The sequence below is a fragment of the Marasmius oreades genome, chromosome 1 (genome assembly GCF_018924745.1).
Source record: "Marasmius oreades isolate 03SP1 chromosome 1, whole genome shotgun sequence".
Lineage (NCBI taxonomy): Eukaryota > Fungi > Basidiomycota > Agaricomycetes > Agaricales > Marasmiaceae > Marasmius > Marasmius oreades.
Window position 1 is genome coordinate 2167063 of NC_057323.1, and position 17131 is coordinate 2184193.

At 48.0% G+C, this 17131-nt stretch overlaps 8 protein-coding genes across 9 annotated transcripts; 3 read left to right on the forward strand and 5 right to left on the reverse strand.

The window, feature by feature from the left end:
- Positions 1-754: 754 nt before the first annotated feature.
- On the forward strand, positions 755-2329 carry E1B28_000671 (uncharacterized protein; the record flags this gene model as incomplete). Its single annotated transcript, XM_043146529.1, has 4 exons — positions 755-884; positions 938-1880; positions 1931-2027; positions 2079-2329. The coding sequence occupies 4 exons, from the start codon at positions 755-757 to the stop codon at positions 2202-2204; spliced, it is 1296 nt and encodes a 431-aa protein (XP_043015232.1). The 3' UTR covers positions 2205-2329.
- A 63-nt stretch (positions 2330-2392) lies between these two features.
- E1B28_000672 (uncharacterized protein) lies at positions 2393-3164 on the reverse strand. The gene is made up of 3 exons (XM_043146530.1): positions 3003-3164; positions 2843-2940; positions 2393-2791 (listed from the first exon to the last, which is right to left on the reverse strand). Exons 1-3 carry the CDS (start codon positions 3046-3048, stop codon positions 2414-2416), a joined length of 522 nt encoding a protein of 173 aa, XP_043015233.1. The 5' UTR covers positions 3049-3164; the 3' UTR covers positions 2393-2413.
- On the reverse strand, positions 3063-4031 carry E1B28_000673 (uncharacterized protein; the record flags this gene model as incomplete). Its single annotated transcript, XM_043146531.1, has 2 exons — positions 3063-3324; positions 3385-4031. The coding sequence occupies 2 exons, from the start codon at positions 4029-4031 to the stop codon at positions 3063-3065; spliced, it is 909 nt and encodes a 302-aa protein (XP_043015234.1).
- A 102-nt stretch (positions 4032-4133) lies between these two features.
- Positions 4134-5528, forward strand: E1B28_000674 (uncharacterized protein). Its single transcript, XM_043146532.1, has 3 exons — positions 4134-4909; positions 4965-5182; positions 5253-5528. Exons 1-2 carry the CDS (start codon positions 4210-4212, stop codon positions 5156-5158), a joined length of 894 nt encoding a protein of 297 aa, XP_043015235.1. The 5' UTR covers positions 4134-4209; the 3' UTR covers positions 5159-5182; positions 5253-5528.
- Positions 5529-5549: 21 nt separating this feature from the next.
- On the reverse strand, positions 5550-7097 carry E1B28_000675 (uncharacterized protein). Of its 2 annotated transcripts, XM_043146534.1 has the most exons (7): positions 6791-7097; positions 6587-6732; positions 6496-6537; positions 6264-6433; positions 6080-6205; positions 5864-5999; positions 5550-5816 (listed from the first exon to the last, which is right to left on the reverse strand). In XM_043146534.1, exons 1-7 carry the CDS (start codon positions 6955-6957, stop codon positions 5581-5583), a joined length of 1023 nt encoding a protein of 340 aa, XP_043015237.1. In that variant the 5' UTR covers positions 6958-7097; the 3' UTR covers positions 5550-5580. The 2 variants fall into 2 exon arrangements, with proteins under 2 accessions (XP_043015237.1, XP_043015236.1); XM_043146533.1 differs by having other exon boundaries at positions 6587-7097.
- A 144-nt stretch (positions 7098-7241) lies between these two features.
- On the forward strand, positions 7242-12677 carry E1B28_000676 (uncharacterized protein). Its single transcript, XM_043146535.1, has 17 exons — positions 7242-7504; positions 7562-7576; positions 7630-7774; positions 7834-8144; positions 8195-8788; positions 8840-9145; positions 9194-9302; positions 9357-9395; positions 9458-9657; positions 9710-9770; positions 9826-10217; positions 10282-10438; positions 10502-10631; positions 10683-11163; positions 11215-11975; positions 12033-12248; positions 12305-12677. Exons 1-17 carry the CDS (start codon positions 7331-7333, stop codon positions 12513-12515), a joined length of 4302 nt encoding a protein of 1433 aa, XP_043015238.1. The 5' UTR covers positions 7242-7330; the 3' UTR covers positions 12516-12677.
- On the reverse strand, positions 12678-15555 carry E1B28_000677 (uncharacterized protein). The gene has a single exon (XM_043146536.1). The coding sequence runs from the start codon at positions 15547-15549 to the stop codon at positions 12925-12927; it is 2625 nt and encodes an 874-aa protein (XP_043015239.1). The 5' UTR covers positions 15550-15555; the 3' UTR covers positions 12678-12924.
- On the reverse strand, positions 15556-17119 carry E1B28_000678 (uncharacterized protein). The gene is made up of 7 exons (XM_043146537.1): positions 16953-17119; positions 16691-16906; positions 16567-16636; positions 16271-16511; positions 16198-16211; positions 15971-16147; positions 15556-15921 (listed from the first exon to the last, which is right to left on the reverse strand). The coding sequence occupies exons 1-6, from the start codon at positions 17105-17107 to the stop codon at positions 16010-16012; spliced, it is 834 nt and encodes a 277-aa protein (XP_043015240.1). The 5' UTR covers positions 17108-17119; the 3' UTR covers positions 15556-15921; positions 15971-16009.
- Positions 17120-17131: the final 12 nt, after the last annotated feature.

A 17131-nucleotide genomic window follows, 5' to 3' on the forward strand; every position in this document is an offset into this window, starting at 1 on the left:
GCGTTCACCCTCTGTTCCTCCACTTTGTACCTTCTTTTTAGAGAGGGGACACCTGCTCTGTTTCAAGACCTTAAATTTCGTGATCTTGCGTGATAAGGAAACAAGCGAAGAATAGAACAGAATTGCTCCTTCGGTTAGCCTGACCGGGGCCCATAAACGGTGTCAGGTTGCTGATAAGACGGGTTTTGAACTTGTGGGTTTCCGCAATTCTCTCCCTTCGACCATTTGGGGCTGAAATGGCTAACACCACGTTGGACGAGAAAACACAGACGGATGTTGACTTTGAGGTGCTGTCGGAGAGTCGGATCGTAAAGCGTGCGTCATTGGATGACTTCCCGTAAGGATGTGCAAATAATCTCCTTTCAAATAAAAGTTTTGATGTAAACTGGAAATTGGGAAATTGTCGAATTATTTGCAGATGCCTCCCGCAATGCTGGAAATTTGCATGAAGTGCTCGGATTTATCACACGTGTGGTAGCTCGCCAAGGGCGTAAGCGCGGACAAACTTCCATATCTGGGCTGGAAACCATGTGGACTCACCTCGCTTAACGAAATATTGCAGCAAAAACAGTTTAGAAAGGGGTCGCTAGGCCTTTCTAAATTCAAGAATTTAGAACATGCCCTGATGTTCAGATTCTGGTATTTGTTGCCAGGTATCACTCGCTTAACATATCTCCGATGATTTTCAGCGTTATTTGCAACGATATTTACAAATAATCCTTACGGGAAGTCATCCATTGTTGCCTATGCTCAGATGGGCGCGTATCAACCACTTTTGACACTAGCCAAATGGTACCGATCGACTTTTTACAATGCGCTTATCCTTGGAATCTGCAACCTCCTCGCACCCGGCATCTGGGGTGCTATGAATTCTTTAGGTGCCGGTACGCGAACGTTCAAAGACTTTCAATCAGAAACTTATGCTCATGTTGTGCAGGGGGCGCCCAAAAGCCATACTTGGTAAACACGGCCAACGCCCTGACATTTTGTTTGATGGTTGTTTCCTGTTTTTTCTCGAGTCTCGTCGTTCGACGGGTTGGAATCAAATGGACGCTCATCATTGGGACTCTCGGATATTGCCCCTATGCTGCGGGGCTTTACACCAATAATCGGTTTGGTACAGAGTGGTTCGTCCTCCTCGGCGCAGCACTGTGTGGTCTATCCGCTGGGCTATTCTGGATGTCGGAGGCAGCAATCGCCCTTTCATACCCGGAACCCCATAACCAGGGTCGCTTCCTCGGCTTTTGGCTTAGCTTCCGACTCGGAGGGCAGATCCTTGGGGGTGCTATTAATCTTGGCCTTAATACCGGCAGAAACGAGGCGGGAAAGGTATCATACGTCGTCTACCTCATATTCATTACTCTTCAAGCCTTGGGCCCCTTTGCCGGGTTACTCTTGAATCATCCACACCAAGTGCAGCGCACAGACGGTGTGAAGGTTGGGTTGTCCATCACTGACGGAAGCAAGAAGGAGCTGAAGGCAACTGCGAAGTTGTTTTTCAGTAAATCTTTCTTGTTGATTGTCCCTCTCATAACCCAAGCTGTGTATTCCGAGGCTGTCGTATTCACTTACCAGTCATTATGGTTCTCGGTTCGAGCTCGTGCCTTGGGATCGTTCCTCTCTGGAATCGTGGCGATTATTTCTGGAAATCTTCTTGGCGTTCTCCTTGACTACACAAAACTTTCAGTCCGCAAGAGGGCCAGATGGGGTTTCTTCGGCATCCTTACTTTGCAAGGCGCATGGTGGATATGGGCGACGATCCTGGTCACGGAGTATCGCAGGACCCAACCTACTTACGATTGGGTCGATCCAGGTTTTGGACGTGGCTTTGCATTGATTTTGCTCCTTGTTATGGGATTTCAGCTGAACTACATGTATTTGTAGGTAGGAATTCACTCGTGACGCGCTTTTACTGACCCCTCGAGGTCAGATATTTTGTAGTTGGTGAATTAGCAAAGAGTGAAGCGGAAGTAATACGGATTGCAGGCCTCTTGCGAGGGACCGAGTCGGCAGCCCAGGCTGTGAGCGTGAGTTACCTCGGTGTGTATTTTCTTATTGGTGTACTCACCTCGTATCAGTATGGACTAAACAGCATTGAGTTCTTTGCGCAAGTCGGCGGAGTTTACGTGAATTTTGGGCTTTGGGCCGTCTCAATTATTCCAGCATGGCTCATGGTCCGGAAAATCGGTGTTAGTGGGCGATAAGTAGGAAGAGCTGAAAGCTTCGATGGCAGCAAATATCAAAAAGTAAAACCGGCACGTAGGAGCTGTTACCAGGGGATCACGCAGTTTTCCAGTCTAGACGTTGCCTATGTATCCGTTGGTCATGAATCGAGCTCTGAGATGATTGCAAGTCCATTATGGACTGCGATTGATGACACAATTTTGTGTAACGCCGAGAACCAGATGAAGATTTAACATGACTTTATAGTGTTTCGGTACGACGACCCACGACCTTCCGCATCCATATCCATCACCTTCCACATGTTACAGCCGTTGCCTTCATTCTGCACGCCGCTATAGCACGACCACCAATACTTGTCCATCCTGTCGTCGCTGCGATGCTTCATATCAGGCCGCAAGATCATTGGTACGTCGCATTTGCATCGGGGAATAGATGGCGGCCGAAAATCTGGTCGATAAAAGCGAAAGGTGATGTTAATGCGACAGTTGGATGTTTCAATTGGTGATCCGGGCTCGGATGGATGAGCTGGCCGAAAAAGATCCATCGAGGATTGTGGTGGAACTGAATGCTTGAATTTCTCTTGACACGACGCATGCATGATGATAAGCTTCGAGATGAATCAGAATAGGATCATCAGATGGAGGTAATGGATACTCACAGAATTATGAGGCAGCGGGATGTTGAAAGTTTGTGCGCGACGACTTTCAACCTCTTGCGAGGGTATGACCTCACGAAGGCTAAAGATTCTTCGTGTCCCTGGTGTGTACGGTGAGTCGTTTTGCGAGTCAACATGGTACTGCAAATGACATATCCTTTACCTAGACTTAACGACGCAATAGTGCACATTGGTCCTAAATAAGTCATCTGAAGAGAAGCGTCTAGACGAATAAAACAGCGGGTAATAAAAGTGGCACCTGATCGGAGTGCCAACCAACACTCTCGTTTCGTCCTTCATAGCAATTTGAGGCAGCTACATTGGCACGCCAGAGAAGCCCAGAAGGATCACCATCACCAGCCCACTCCAAAGGTAATCGAGGCCTCTTCTGAAGTTCGTTATTCACGATCTTTTCGATGATCTCACATGCCTCTTCCATAGGGGAAGGAAACACTTCTGGTGCATCTGTAGGGCGACCATTATACCTGCGATAGCATGTAGTGTGAATAAGCTGGACAAGCATCAACTAATAACGATTATAGTACCAAAATTGGGCGGCTTGTTGCCAGCTGGAATCGTCGGCAATTCCATCAGTCTTCCTGGCGTAGAAAGACGTGCGATGAGGACTCTCGACCACTCGATCAAACAACCACCACTTATTCCGTTTCCAACTCCGGGATGCATCCTGCATTGTATAGAATAATTTTGACGCAAGCTCAGGGGGCAACACAGAAAGATGAAGTGTACAGGGTGTGTATTTCGCAATCATGGTAGGATTGGACAACAAAAGTGGAGGTTTCTGTTCTGGGATCTTCTTTTTGGAAGGAGGAGGTTGATGAAGAATGTTCATTAAATTCACAGTTTCGGGATGTTTGCTTGAATGAGACGGCGGTTTTCGAACAACAGAAGGCCCCGAGGATCCACGGTTTACATTGTGTGAAGAGCCCTGTTCCTCACTTTTGGAAGTCTTGTTGGAAGTCCCTTGCTCAAGCCATTCTTGGAGGCCTCTCCTGCGCTTCCTGCCTCCGCCAACGTCGCAAACTTGGGGTGTTGTATCTGCCCCAGAGTTGAGACGTGCAGCTGCTTTTTGAGCATCTCCATTGCACTGAACCAAAGCATCGAGGATAATATCTGCGTCAAGCTTAGAGTCTAAAAGACTGGAAACAATTCCAATAAGAAGATCGGTGTCCATGACGGTAGAAACAGGTCCCGGTCAGGTCCTGCAGCTGAATAATGGGTTGACTCAAAGTGAACATCGAGGCAATTAACCATGTTTTGGCCACGTGTGGTTCACATTGCAGCAGCTGGCGGCCAGAAACTCCGAACTTCGTCTTTCACGCTCATGTATCTCTTCGCTTAACGCTCCATCCATGTTTGCTGCGCCTGCTCTTCTTCTCGGTCTCAGCGCACGACTTTTATTGGATTATGTCTCTCGTTCTGGAGGAGAACAAACCTTTCGCGATTATTTCATGATGGGCCTCTGGGAAGGCGTCCTCTGGTGCATCGTGAAAAGTCACGATTTGGCAATTCCAGTGGCGATTGGAATAGCTGCTAAAGAGGCTATCGCCTCTACCTTCGTTCCCAATGCTTTCCAATCCATCACCTCACTTCTCGGAATTGTCGTCGGCGCCGTTGGGACAGATCTTTTGTCTGGACTAATTGATCAACCAGTGGATAAAAGGACGTCGTCAAAGTCGCATCATTCCTCGTCGCGCAACCATCGTAGTCACGGACGAAAGGCAAGGCACTCACAATCTCCTCGTACGCAAGCCAATGCAGGCGACCGGTTTCGTCCACCACGTCGAACAGTGTCGGACATCACGTCCGTGGATTCCGACTCCGAATTAGTTGGTCCGAAGGCCACAATGTCGCCCATTGAGAGAGAGGTCGCTGCCTTGAGAGCTCGTGCATCCTTGGCCGATAGCGAGCGTCGTCGGTTCAAGGAGGAGAAGAAGTGGGCCTTGGCCGATGGTAATGTCGAACTTGCAAAACAACTTAAATGGCAAGCGCAGAAGTACTCTGTACTGATGAAGAGTTTTCATCGCGAGGCGGACCAAAAGTTGTTGGAGGGTGCGTGGAATCGACATGCTTGAGGATCTGGTAACCGAGCTGCCTGTCTTTCTAGCTTCGCGAAGTTCGGGTTTACGCTCACGCTCTCAACTGCAGACCATCGAGGAATACAACGAGACTACACAGACTACCCCTATCACATCGAACAATGGCCGTCATCGTAAATCATCAAAAGCTGAACAACCGGTTGTTCACGTCGATATAAATCCTTCACAGGTCAAGTCGGCCATACGGGTCAATGTTCGATGACATTTAGCCACCTTCACGATGATTGTGCGTTCTGATAAGTTAGCTTCTCTTCTGGTTCTTCACAGGTCTCATCCTTTTTTGCAACATTTTGTAGAGCATTCTCAGGAAGGCCTCTTGCAGAGGGGTTCGAACAGGAACGACCCGATGCTTATGGCTTGCTCGCAAATTGGGACCAACATATACCTCTATGAATGTTGCAATAGACCAAGCACTTTGGAGCGGCTTATTTGGGGATGTTGATTATACTGAGTTTGTTTGGTCACAGCCTTTTCATGATTAGTACTCGAGACACCACGAGCATAGCTGCCGTCCTTAAGATTGATACATAGTTAGAACACCGCTGACAGTGCATAATGACATCTTCATGGGATAGATAACTGTTTTTTTTTTTGAACTAGCCGTCCCATGTCAAGAATTGAGATTTATGGAGCATGGCCATTGACAACGGAACGAGGTAAATGCCTTTGATCGCTTCCTGTCGGTGGGGTTGCCGGAGGGCGCGGTGTCGTGGACGGCCGCGCCGACGACGACGATGGAGTGGGAGCCCTTGAGCTGTTTGATTGTGGCAAGGGAGGCCTAGAACTGTTGAGTTTCTGAAGCGTCTTGATGGGAAACTTGGTTCGACACGTTGAACAGACGGGGACCGGTTGACAGAAAACTAGGAATGGTCAGTAACGACCGGCTTAAAGAATGTGGGCGACTTACTAGATAAACAAACAGAGCAGACGAATCCGATATCTACGATGTTCTTGTGGCAGAAACACGTTGCACGGAAGTCAATTTTATCTTGCGTGGGAACGGCTATCGTTCGACGGACAGATGGTGGGGACAAAAGAGCCATCTTTGGATGCAGTCAGATGGGTTGCCTCGTGTTTAACTCGGGCGGTAAACCCCGACAGGGAGTGGGCGAGCTTCACTCACAATGAGGTATTGCAGCAAAGCATCCTGACGTTCGGCATAAATAAAAGAACCGCCGGTGAGATGAGTAGCTTGCTGTAGGAAGACGTTCTCAGGCCCTGATATCTGACAGGCATCGATTGTGACTTTCTGAAAATTACCGAAGATCGTAGTTTTCTTGCATCAATGACGAAGAAAAAAGTCTTACTAGTTTTTGAGCAGAAAAAATGGAGTTCATGACGGGGATATAAGACGAAGTGATATCAGGGGAGACGGAAACGATAAGAATTCTGGGATCTGGGAGGGCAACAGGCTCCAACGACTGATCTGTAGAACTGGTAGTGGCTGCATTGGCTTCTACAGTGAGCCTATTGATATCTTTGGATGACAACATACTCAATGCAAAGATGATGGAGTGTATTGCATGTAGGTAAGCTTACAGCAAAGGGCCTTTGTCAGGGCGCCCACCAATGCGACGGGCGCTGAGACGACAATGTTAGCACGAACGCAGGTTGCATGACGAAGACCAACCATCAAGATCGTCGTCGGCGATGAGCTCGAGCTCTCGAGCTATGCGATTCACCACAGTCGAATCGACGAGCTTGAAGGGCGGGTAAGAATTGGCATCATTCGGAGGTATTTCAGCGATGGGATCAGATGATGAATAGAGCATGACGCTAAGCGGAACATGTGAGTGCTCGAGATGCCACGAAACATGCGAAAATGTAAAGGGACCTCTTGGCGGGGAATGCGCCAAAGACAGCCAAAGTGTTTTCATGCTTGGCAGCGACATGGGCATTGAAGAAACCTAACAAATGAGAGAGGAATAGGGAAAGGTTCAAAGTATCCCAACGGGATGGATCGAGGTCGATGACAACAGAAAGATGGGAAGGGCGGTCCATGACTACGCACGCTGGCGGCGACGGCGGTTAGCGTTGAAATAATTGAAAGTTGGGTTGGCCTGAGAGTACACCGCAGTCGTAAGGATGATATCCTCGCAAATTCCTGGTTGGTGGGATGATGATGGTTGTGATGAAAGAGGCAACGTGTGGGAACACTGTCGTCCGCGGCCACGAGCCCCATTGTTGTCACAAGTTGAGAACCCCGGCGCCGGCGATGAAGCCGATGACGATGAAGGCAGCCGGCTGGCCGTCTCTCGCCGTCCGTTGGCGATGAACTCGAACAGGTCACCCGTCACTACCTGACGCCGTCCCCATCGCTCTCTTTCTCCCGTCATCATTCACCCCGTTCCCCTCCCCCCCTTCGTTCCCCTCAATGTCCCACCTCAATATCGACTATGCTTCAGATGACGATGACCATATGCTCATCGACGATGACAATGCAAGAAACACTTCTCAGGACCGTGATGCAGATGGCTCGGACGACGACGAGCTCGTTCCTGTCGGTCATCGTCCACTAACGTCTTCGTACCATAATTCGCGAATTTCCGTACGTTCTCACTTTTTTCATGGAATGTAAGGCGCGCCTAACTCTTGTTCTCTACAGGACGATGAAGACTCCGTACGCAACGTCTGAAATATGTGACATTGACCATAAGCTCAGTTGTTCTCTAGGGTTATGAAGACAAGGCAGATGAAGCTGATGAAGATGAAGAAGACGACGAAGAGGAGGATGGCACGTACGCTGGCGAACCGCGCTCTCGGAAGAAGGTTGTAAAGAAGAAGAAAACCCCTACATTAACTGCTTCCCGTCCCAGAGGTGAGTACTCTTCCTAATAATCCCATCTCGCTCGTCGCTCAAATGGACTTACCCAACAGTGCCCACACGCCATGTCTCGGCTTCAGACTCGGACTCGGACTACGGTTCTCGTTCGAAAAAGAAGAAGAGAACACCCAGGCCTCAGTTCGAGGAGATTCGTGTGTCCAGCAGAGGTGGCAAAATACCCAATTACATTGATGACGTTCAGGACTTTGAGCAATTTGAGGATGAAGTCGGTGATGATAACGTCTATTACCCAACTGCGCAGGTTCAGCCGTACCAAGAGGAAGACGAGATTGAAGCCGTGCTGAGTCACAGCCGTGACGAGGGTCGCGAGAACGACCCAGAGGATATTTGGTTTGATAACATTGCAAGTCAAGTGATGTTTTCGAGACAACCCAACTGATTTCATCCCTCTAGCGGTTCCACATAAAATGGAAAAACTTTTCTCATCTTCATAATACGGATGAAACCTACGAGTTCTTGAAACGCTTCAGAGGCTTGAAACGCGTCGACAACTATATCAAGACGTACAAGTTTTGGCAATCGAGGCTCAAAGCTCCAGGCTTGTCTCGGGAAGATCAAGAAGCACTACTTCTGGATAAAGAACGTGAAAAAGAGGACCTTGAAACTTTCAAAACTGTTGAGAGAATAGTGTCCCATCGTGAAGCGGAAGATCAGGATGGTTCCCCGGTCATGGAATATTTCTGCAAATGGACTGGTCTCAACTACGATCATTGTACCTGGGAAACGCAGAAAGACGTCAATCCAATCGCAATGCCACAGATTGAGGCCTATCGTCAACGGGAGATGGAGGCCAAATTCCCCTACAAAAGCGTCAGCTATTCGAGGCACAACAGACCGAAGTTCGAAAAGATCAAGGAAGATCCTGAATGGATTGCAGCGACGGGTTGCCAACTGAAGGACTTTCAGCTTACTGGGTTGAACTGGCTCGCCTATCTTTGGTGCAAAGGGGAAAATGGCATCCTCGCTGACGAGATGGGTCTTGGAAAGGTAAATAAAGTTAGTTTTTGATCTTCAACTCTAATGCTAACCTTGACCCAGACTGTCCAAACGGCTGCATTCCTTTCCTACCTCTTCCATAAATTTCATCAATATGGCCCATTCCTCGTCATCGTTCCGCTGTCCACGATAACTGCCTGGCAGTCTCAGTTCGCTCTCTGGGTCCCTGACATCAATGTCATCACGTACATAGGGACGGCAGCTGCTCGGGAGGTCATTCGTAGGTATGAGTTTGGACCCTCCAATAAGAAGCTCAAGATGAACGTTTTATTGACGACGTACGAGCTGACTCTTCGGGACGCGAAGGAATTATGCGACATCAAATGGCAGGCGCTTGCAGTCGATGAGGTGAGTCGTCGTTGAGATCGTGAACGCGCATATTTACCCTCCTTTTAGGCCCATCGCCTCAAAAATTCCGAAAGCCAACTCTACGAAGCGTTGAGAACATTTACGGCTGCCTCCAAATTATTGATTACAGGCACTCCTTTGCAAAACAATGTTAAGGGTGCGTGTTCAAGTTGTTCATACCTGCGTCCTAAAATGACGATGTGCTTCATAGAACTGCTGTCATTAATGCACTTCTTGATGCCTGAAAAGTGTCAGTTTTTTATTATAGTTTACTGCACCCGACGTGAAATTCATTGCTTCATGGTTTTCCAGTCGCCCTGACGAATGAGTTTGATCTCAACGACGCTGATCATGAGGCGAAAATAAAGGAGCTTCACCAACAGCTCGAGTCGTTGATGCTTCGGCGTTTGAAGCGGGATGTTTTGAAATCGTTGCCCACAAAGAGTGAACGGATTCTGCGAGTGGAAATGAGTGGCCTCCAAACTCATTTCTACAAGAACATCTTGACCAAGGTAAGCCCGCCTGCTTCCTCGCTCCGTTCTACTCTGATACGTTGCCACCCAGAATTTCCAAGCTCTAGTCAAGAGTGCAAACGGGAATCAAAATATCAGTTTACTTAATATTGGTATGTTCCTCTGTAATACTTGATCTCCCTAAGCCTAACACATTGTTATCTCGAGCCATGGAGCTGAAAAAAGCAGCAAATCATCCTTACCTCTTTGATGGAGCGGAGCCTCATTCAACGTCGGAGGAAGAGACGCTCAAAGGACTTGTCATGAACAGTGGGAAGCTGGTTCTCCTCGACAAACTTCTGGTTCGTTTACGCCAGGACGGCCACCGTGTCCTTATCTTTAGCCAAATGGTTCGTATGCTGGACATCTTGAGCGACTACATGTCTCTTCGAGGGTATCTACACCAACGACTAGATGGCATGGTATCTTCTGATGCACGGAAGAAGTCGATCGCTCACTTCAACATGCCCAATTCGCCAGACTTTGCCTTCCTGTTATCGACAAGGGCAGGAGGACTTGGGATCAACTTGGAGACAGCGGATACTGTGATCATCTTTGATGTACGCTGCATCTTCATCTTTTCTGTGCTCCAAGTTTACTCATCTAGTACGAACTCGGGTTCAGAGCGATTGGAATCCGCAGAATGACTTGCAGGCAATGGCTCGGGCGCATCGTATAGGTCAGAAATCTCACGTCAGCGTCTATCGGTTCGTCAGCAAAGACACGATGGAAGAGGATGTGCTTGAACGTGCGAAGAAAAAGATGGTGTTGGAATATGCTAGTCAGTCCTCTACTCTTTTGTAGATGGCCTTCCCGCTCTCACACTGTTTTTCTTTTCTTACAGTTATCAATCAGATGGATACATCTCAAGCCCACTTGAGTTCAAAGGCTAATCCAATGAAGGAGGCAGTCAAGCCTGACAATTTGAGTAAGGATGAACTCACCGCTGTCCTGAAGTATGGGGCACAAAAGATGTAAGAATCCGGCAACCCTCAGTGTCAATGTCCCCTCATATATTGTTACAGGTTCGACAAGGACGATAAACAGCAGAGCCAAAAACTCGACGAGATGGACCTCGATGATATTTTAAATCGGGCTGAAGACCACGAAACTCTTGAGGAGGCTGATGGCGGAACCTCCCTGGGAGGAGAAGGTTTCTTGGCTCAGTTCGCTGCTGTCAGCGACGTCAAGAATGACATGAACTGGGAAGACATTATACCACTTGAGGAAAGACAGAAATTCGAGAAAGAGGAGGACCAGAGAAAGGCGGAGGAACTGGCTGCAGAGGAACTGAGAGATCGAAAGCGGAATCTTGCTCCTGTTTCCTACGAAGGGATGGATGTCGACCATCCGCAAGCACCGTCAGCTCCCAAGAAACCGAAGGCGCCTGCTGCTCAGAGGAAGAGTGCCAGTCAAAAGGCGATGGAACTGAAGGAACGTGATGTTCGCGTGCTCATTCGAAGTATGCAACGTTGGGGCGATATCCGACAGCGGTATGATATCATCGTCAGTCGCTATATCCGCTCTTCAGTATTGTACTCTGATCCCTTCTGTTAGGTAACCGAATCCAAGCTTCAGGACAAAAATAGGGCGATGATATTGGATGTCGCTGACGAGATCATTGACATATGCGCAAAGGCAGTCAGAGAACACGAAGACAGCAAACGGATCAGACAATTGCAGGGGGAGACACTCACCAATGCCCAGAAGAGCAAAGCAATTCTGGTTACATGTCGAGGCGTGAACAATGTGAACGCCGAAACTGTCTTGTCGAGGAATACTGACCTTCGGATCCTTTACGAAACGCTATCCGTGCTTGAAGACCCTTACAAATGGTCTATACCTGTCGATAACATCCGCCCTACTCTCAATTGGTCAGGGAGATGGGGCCCCCAAGATGATGCGATGTTACTTGTAGGCGCGTATCATTATGGGTTTGGGAATTGGGAACAAATGGCGAAAGACCCCAAACTTAACCTTGAAGGCAAGTTCTTCTTAGAAGAAGGGAAGAAGGGCGAAGATTCGGCCAGTCGCCCAATTCCGAATGCGATACATCTGGTCCGGAGAGGGGACTTTTTACTTGGTCTCTTGCGTGAGTACAACGAGAAGATCCGATCATATGAGAGCTCGTTACGATCGAAAAGCCATAAAGTTTCGGCATCACCTCCTCCGCAAGTTGCGTCCTCGTCTTCTCATGTTAGCAGCATAAGACGCCGTGCAGAAATGGAAGCAGTGGCATCCGTTGATGATCCTAGTACACGTAAACGTAAACGTCGACCGACACCTACATTTACAGATTCCGAATCTTCGGATGAATGGTGAGTCACATATCTTTATCTTCCCATTCTATGGGTACTCACACCATCCTCATAAAGCCCGTCGATGGATGAAGCCTCGACGAAAGAGGAGCTGAGACCGGTGAAGAAGCAGCTGAAGCAACTGAAGCTATCTGGCGAAGATATGCCCCGGGATGACAAAGTTGCAATCCTCAAAGACTCCTTGGCTGCGATTGGTCGTCGTATTGAGACTGTTCTCAGCGTGAAGCAGGCGGCGGGAGAGGACAGAGAGAGGTGGAGACGCCATCTTTGGACGTGAGCAAAACTGAATTTTCGGAGTGGGCTTTGACTGACGACCATCTGTACGACAGCTTCGTGACACTATTTTGGCCCAAAAAGGTGAAAGCGTCGAAGCTTGAAGAGATTCATGCGAAAATGGTCATGAAAGAGGCCGCACCAAATAATAGGGCCAGCGTAGAATCGATGAAAAAGCCCCGGTTGAGCGGACCGGGGGCGAAGACGAATGGTTCGCACGCTGGCTCCAGCAGCTCGAGAACAAACGGCAAATCCCACCACAGGTAGTAGTGCCCATAATCAATTTAAGAAAGACCTGGATAATTTCTTTCCGTGTTGCCTCTACTTTCTTTCGATTAATTTCCCTTGATCTTTTCGCACTTCCCCTTGTTGTTAATATTATCTCACTTTCCCTTGTATTTGGTATGTAGAAGTTGTGTAGCCTCAAATATTGCTCGGTTCATTCAGTACAATATACCTCATTACTCTGAATCTACACGAGTTGTCCATGTTGTGTTCATGCCTCTCTGGAACAAGCAACATGACTCGAACGTCATGCTACTCCGTTACCTACTTTTTCGATAATCGTAGTGCTGATGAGTTTTCTTCGCTGTCATGCTCCGGAAGGTCCCAGGACACCTGTTCAGTAAAAATGAATTACGTGGCCCACGACACAAGACTACTCCCTTCCAACTTCTTAATGCCATCCTCGCATCCTGGCAACCTGCTCCAAAACATAGTCACTATCACTCGTGCCCATGCTGCTAATCTTGGACAGCCCGGTAACATCATCCATTTCCACATATTCCTTCCACTTCTCTAACTGGCCATGTTCCAGGTTCAGTGACCGAGCAACGTTCGACAAATAACTCAAATCAGATGATAGTTGAGCGGTGCCAGTGGTAGTTAGTCGTTTAATTTGAGGGAGGACATCCGACGTTAGATGAGCGAGTAAGGACTGCCCGATGGAAGATAACCAGGCAGACGATACTGTCTCGGGGTCGATAGGTAGAGGTTTAATGTTTGGTGCGATAAAGGACTGACGACGAGGATGAGTGGTTTGAGGTACGACCTCTGGGATAGTTGTGGATTGTTCGGGAATGCTCTTTAAAATCTCTGGATCGACATTGGGCAATGTATGTAGCGAGAATGCTAAAGCGTCGTCGTCGCCGTGAAGTTCAAAAACTTGGGGAAGGTTGAGAAGGCCTTCCGTGACCCGCAATATCACGTCACTCGGAGACAGGGAGAAGGTCGGAACTTTGAGCTCGTTAGAGGTTTTGGGTTTTGCGTCTGATTGAATCATCCAAGACGACGAGGCATATGAGTCGAGAGACTTCCGGAGCGGAGACCCGATCGTGGTTTCCAAAGATATTTGGCATGCCCTCGCGAATTCAAACACGGCTGACCGAGCTTCGGTCAATAACAACGGTTCTCCAATGTGACGGACATCACTGTCAAACCTCTCTAACAGTGCATGAAGCTCAACCGAATTGAGTGTCGATTGATCAAGCAACTGACCAACTCCTTTACACGGAGTCATTGGGAAACTCGTCGGATCTCCGTGGTAGAGTTTGAATTTCACGGCCGTTTGAGACAATTCCGAGCGCAGTCTTACCTCAAACGACATCATCCTCTCGAATATATTTCTTGCCGACCCTAAGAGGTGCAACGTAGTCTGAAACTTCATCCAATCCTCTGCAGTGTAGTCAAGCCCTGACAGATCTCCCGAAGTGTGCATCGACCTTTCCGATGTCGAAGAATAGCTAACGTCGGCTGTCCACATATCCACAAACGACTTCAAGAACCCATCAAGTGCCTGTACCAAGCCTAGGGCACCGTAGCCATGAGTGAAGGCGGTATATCTTGTAAGGCTCTGCTCTGCTGCGCTAAAGATGTCGATGGCTCGTTCTTTGATCATCCGAGCTTGATCATGAGTAGACGACCTATCGGAAGCGTCACTGGATATGATCCCACGTAGACTATCGTCTAAAAAGCGACGTTCAAGTGTGCCATAATCCACTTGGAATTCGAGAAATGGTTGGAATAGTTCCTGTTCCCACTCCAAAGCGTCTGCAGTTTTAGAGATTTTCGGGATCATTCCAGATGAAGATCTGTTTGAACCGGAGCGTAACGATACTGACATTCTCATAGAACGTCTCCTACTGTGTCCGGGATGTGATGGGCCGACAGGGGTCTGCTGTGATGTATCATGAACTCCCTCCGATGCAGGGGATGCGGCAGTGAATGTCATTTTCTGCATGGTTTTGTCTACACTGCCTGCAAATTCCTCTGTCTGATGGAAGATTTTGATGAGTTCTATGAAAGCGGAATCACCGTAATGCGTGAATAGTGACCCTAATCGCTGAGGGAAGGTAGGGTGAAGCGAAGCGAAAGTGGAGGATATGAGTGAGGATAAAGATAACTCTGGGTCGGGGAATATAGCAGGTATGGAGTTTCGCTCTTGGTTGAGAAGAGAGAGCATCGCCGTGTAGAATTTGGTAAGAAATTCGCTGAATGTTTGTCGTTGTGCACTCGAGACGTCTGGAGTGTCACAATCCACAAGACTTGCCTCTTTCCATAAAGTAACAAGAGAAGCTTTTCGGGAACCGTTGTAATAATTCCTGAACTCTTGCTCTCGTTGGATGTTTGAGAATATCGAGAAATAGTTTCGGCAAGTATTCAGGTCCTGTTCGTTGATTGCAGCGACCAACGCAGAACTAAGGGATGCTTCTAACTGATTCTGTAAGTTGATCAGCAAGTTCCTACGAGGATCATATTCTGGAGTGTTTTGAAAGACAACCATGCTTCTGTTGGCTTCAGACAACCTCGATGCAGCTTTGGCGTAGTTTTGCACCGTCAACAAGGAGGCAACCTCCATCTCCAACGTGCTCCAGCTCTCTGCTTCCCTTAAGACCTCTCTAGCTGCTTCCATATGACCTTTGATCGTGTCCAGACGCTTTAACTCTTCCAATGCATCGTTGGTTGCCTTTGGAATAGTGTCCCTGGAGTTTTCGCGCACAAAATTCAACGCTGTCTGCAGCGAAAGCGTGCCATCCTTAATGAAATGAAGGTCATAGGTCAGACGGGGCACTCCACGCGAAACATCGTCGATTATTCGTTCGAGTAATGTTGATGTGTCCTCGCAAGCGATGTCTAAAGAAGCAATGAGGTGCACGATTTGTTGGTCCAGGTGCGAGAGGTTCTCGACAGAACCTTGGGTACTGTCCTCGTTGCTCGAGGGAGTGAGAACATCGTTTATCCACGAAGTGAGGTCTTCGTAGTCTTCCAGACTCTCAAGAGGGTCGGTCGCGGTCAGCGACATACTTGGCGCCCAAAGGTGGGTTCATCGATATACTGTACATGTAAAGTATGTAAGTAATGGGCGCTAAAAACCATACTTCCTAATCAGGAAGGTGTCGATAAACTCAATCACAGTACATGGGGGCGGTGTGTTCATAACCATCCAAGTGCGTACTTCGGTAGAGGGATAACAATAACGTCACTATCGGAAGACTCCCCAATATTCCTCCAACACCAAGCGCATAGAAAGTAAGGACTTTCTCCCAGTCTTACGTCTCCAATAATAGACCATATGGCAGGTGCCCTTGAGCAAGCCAAACATGTTTCTAGAACGGTTGGCTCTCGGTGCAATGTAAGCGGGTATCCGGAAAGTGGGTCTGTGCTATGTTTGAGCCTGCTCTCGGAGGTAAGACAATACGAACACCATGATCAGAGTAAAGTACCTGATTCCGTCAATCACAACGAAATGTTCACAGCTTCCTTCATGCAGCAGCCAGTATGGCTCGCCGACTATTAAACAAAGGCTTTGCAGAGGAGTGTCGTGCATCGAAGTAGAAGCCTTCTTCGCCTTTGTCAATTTCGCGGATTGCTTGTGGAATTTGGCATGTTCTACAAGTTTGCTGAGGACCATAAATGATGAGTTTTGGGAAAGTAATGGTAAGATGCTCACCTGGCATAATCGCTCTCGGTCATGCCATCACCATAAGCAATCCCATTTATACAGATAACAGCTCCATGACTACCTTTCAGGACGTCTGCATCATAACCGACGACACGAGAACCATCACGCTTTTCTGTCGGAAGTTCATTGGATATACACGGTATGGCCTCCACGAGATCGCCCAGGGTTTGCGAGGATACAACACAGTGCTGAGAGCTCCGTGTCAAATGACTCAGTCGCCATGGGAGTCGATTATGAACACTGTATGCAATGATGGCTTGAGGGGACACATCTCCCGGAGTCTCATCCAACGAGGTTTTCTTCTATCGATGAAGTCAGGACTTCTATGAACAGTCACCAGGGGAGAAGGTAACATACAATTTCAGAGTAAATATTCAGGTCAGAGTTCTTCGGTGCTCGGACGAACAATGAGGCTTCGGGTGGTAGTCTGTCGAAAAGGTTTAGAAAGGGCAGTATAGATGAAGGCGGTCGATAGACTCACTTCCAACTTGTTAATGATATTCTGTCCAATCTCGATTGGAGTTCAACGATGGCTTGCGAAACAGGTGGTGATTCGTTGGGGACTTTTTTGCGGGGTCTCGCTGATTTAGAGCTTCCGTACAAATGAATCACTGTGGATTCGTGTTCTTTACAGAGATACGACGACTTTGCCGTGTCGTTCCATACGCTCAATATGGACGATTTGATGTCTTCGATGCTACGCCGATATGGATGTCGTAGAGAAACAAGACGCACAGACATACCTGCATTGTTCGGCCAGAGATTCCTGTATTTCCTCGGATGGTATATATGTAATTGCCTTCACTTTCAAAGCATCTTGAATGAAATCTGTGATATCAATTTGTTCAGAGGGTGGGCCAAATTGAGAATTGAGGTTGTACGCGAGTCGTGCGTTCATGAGGACAACATCAAAACAAGCGCC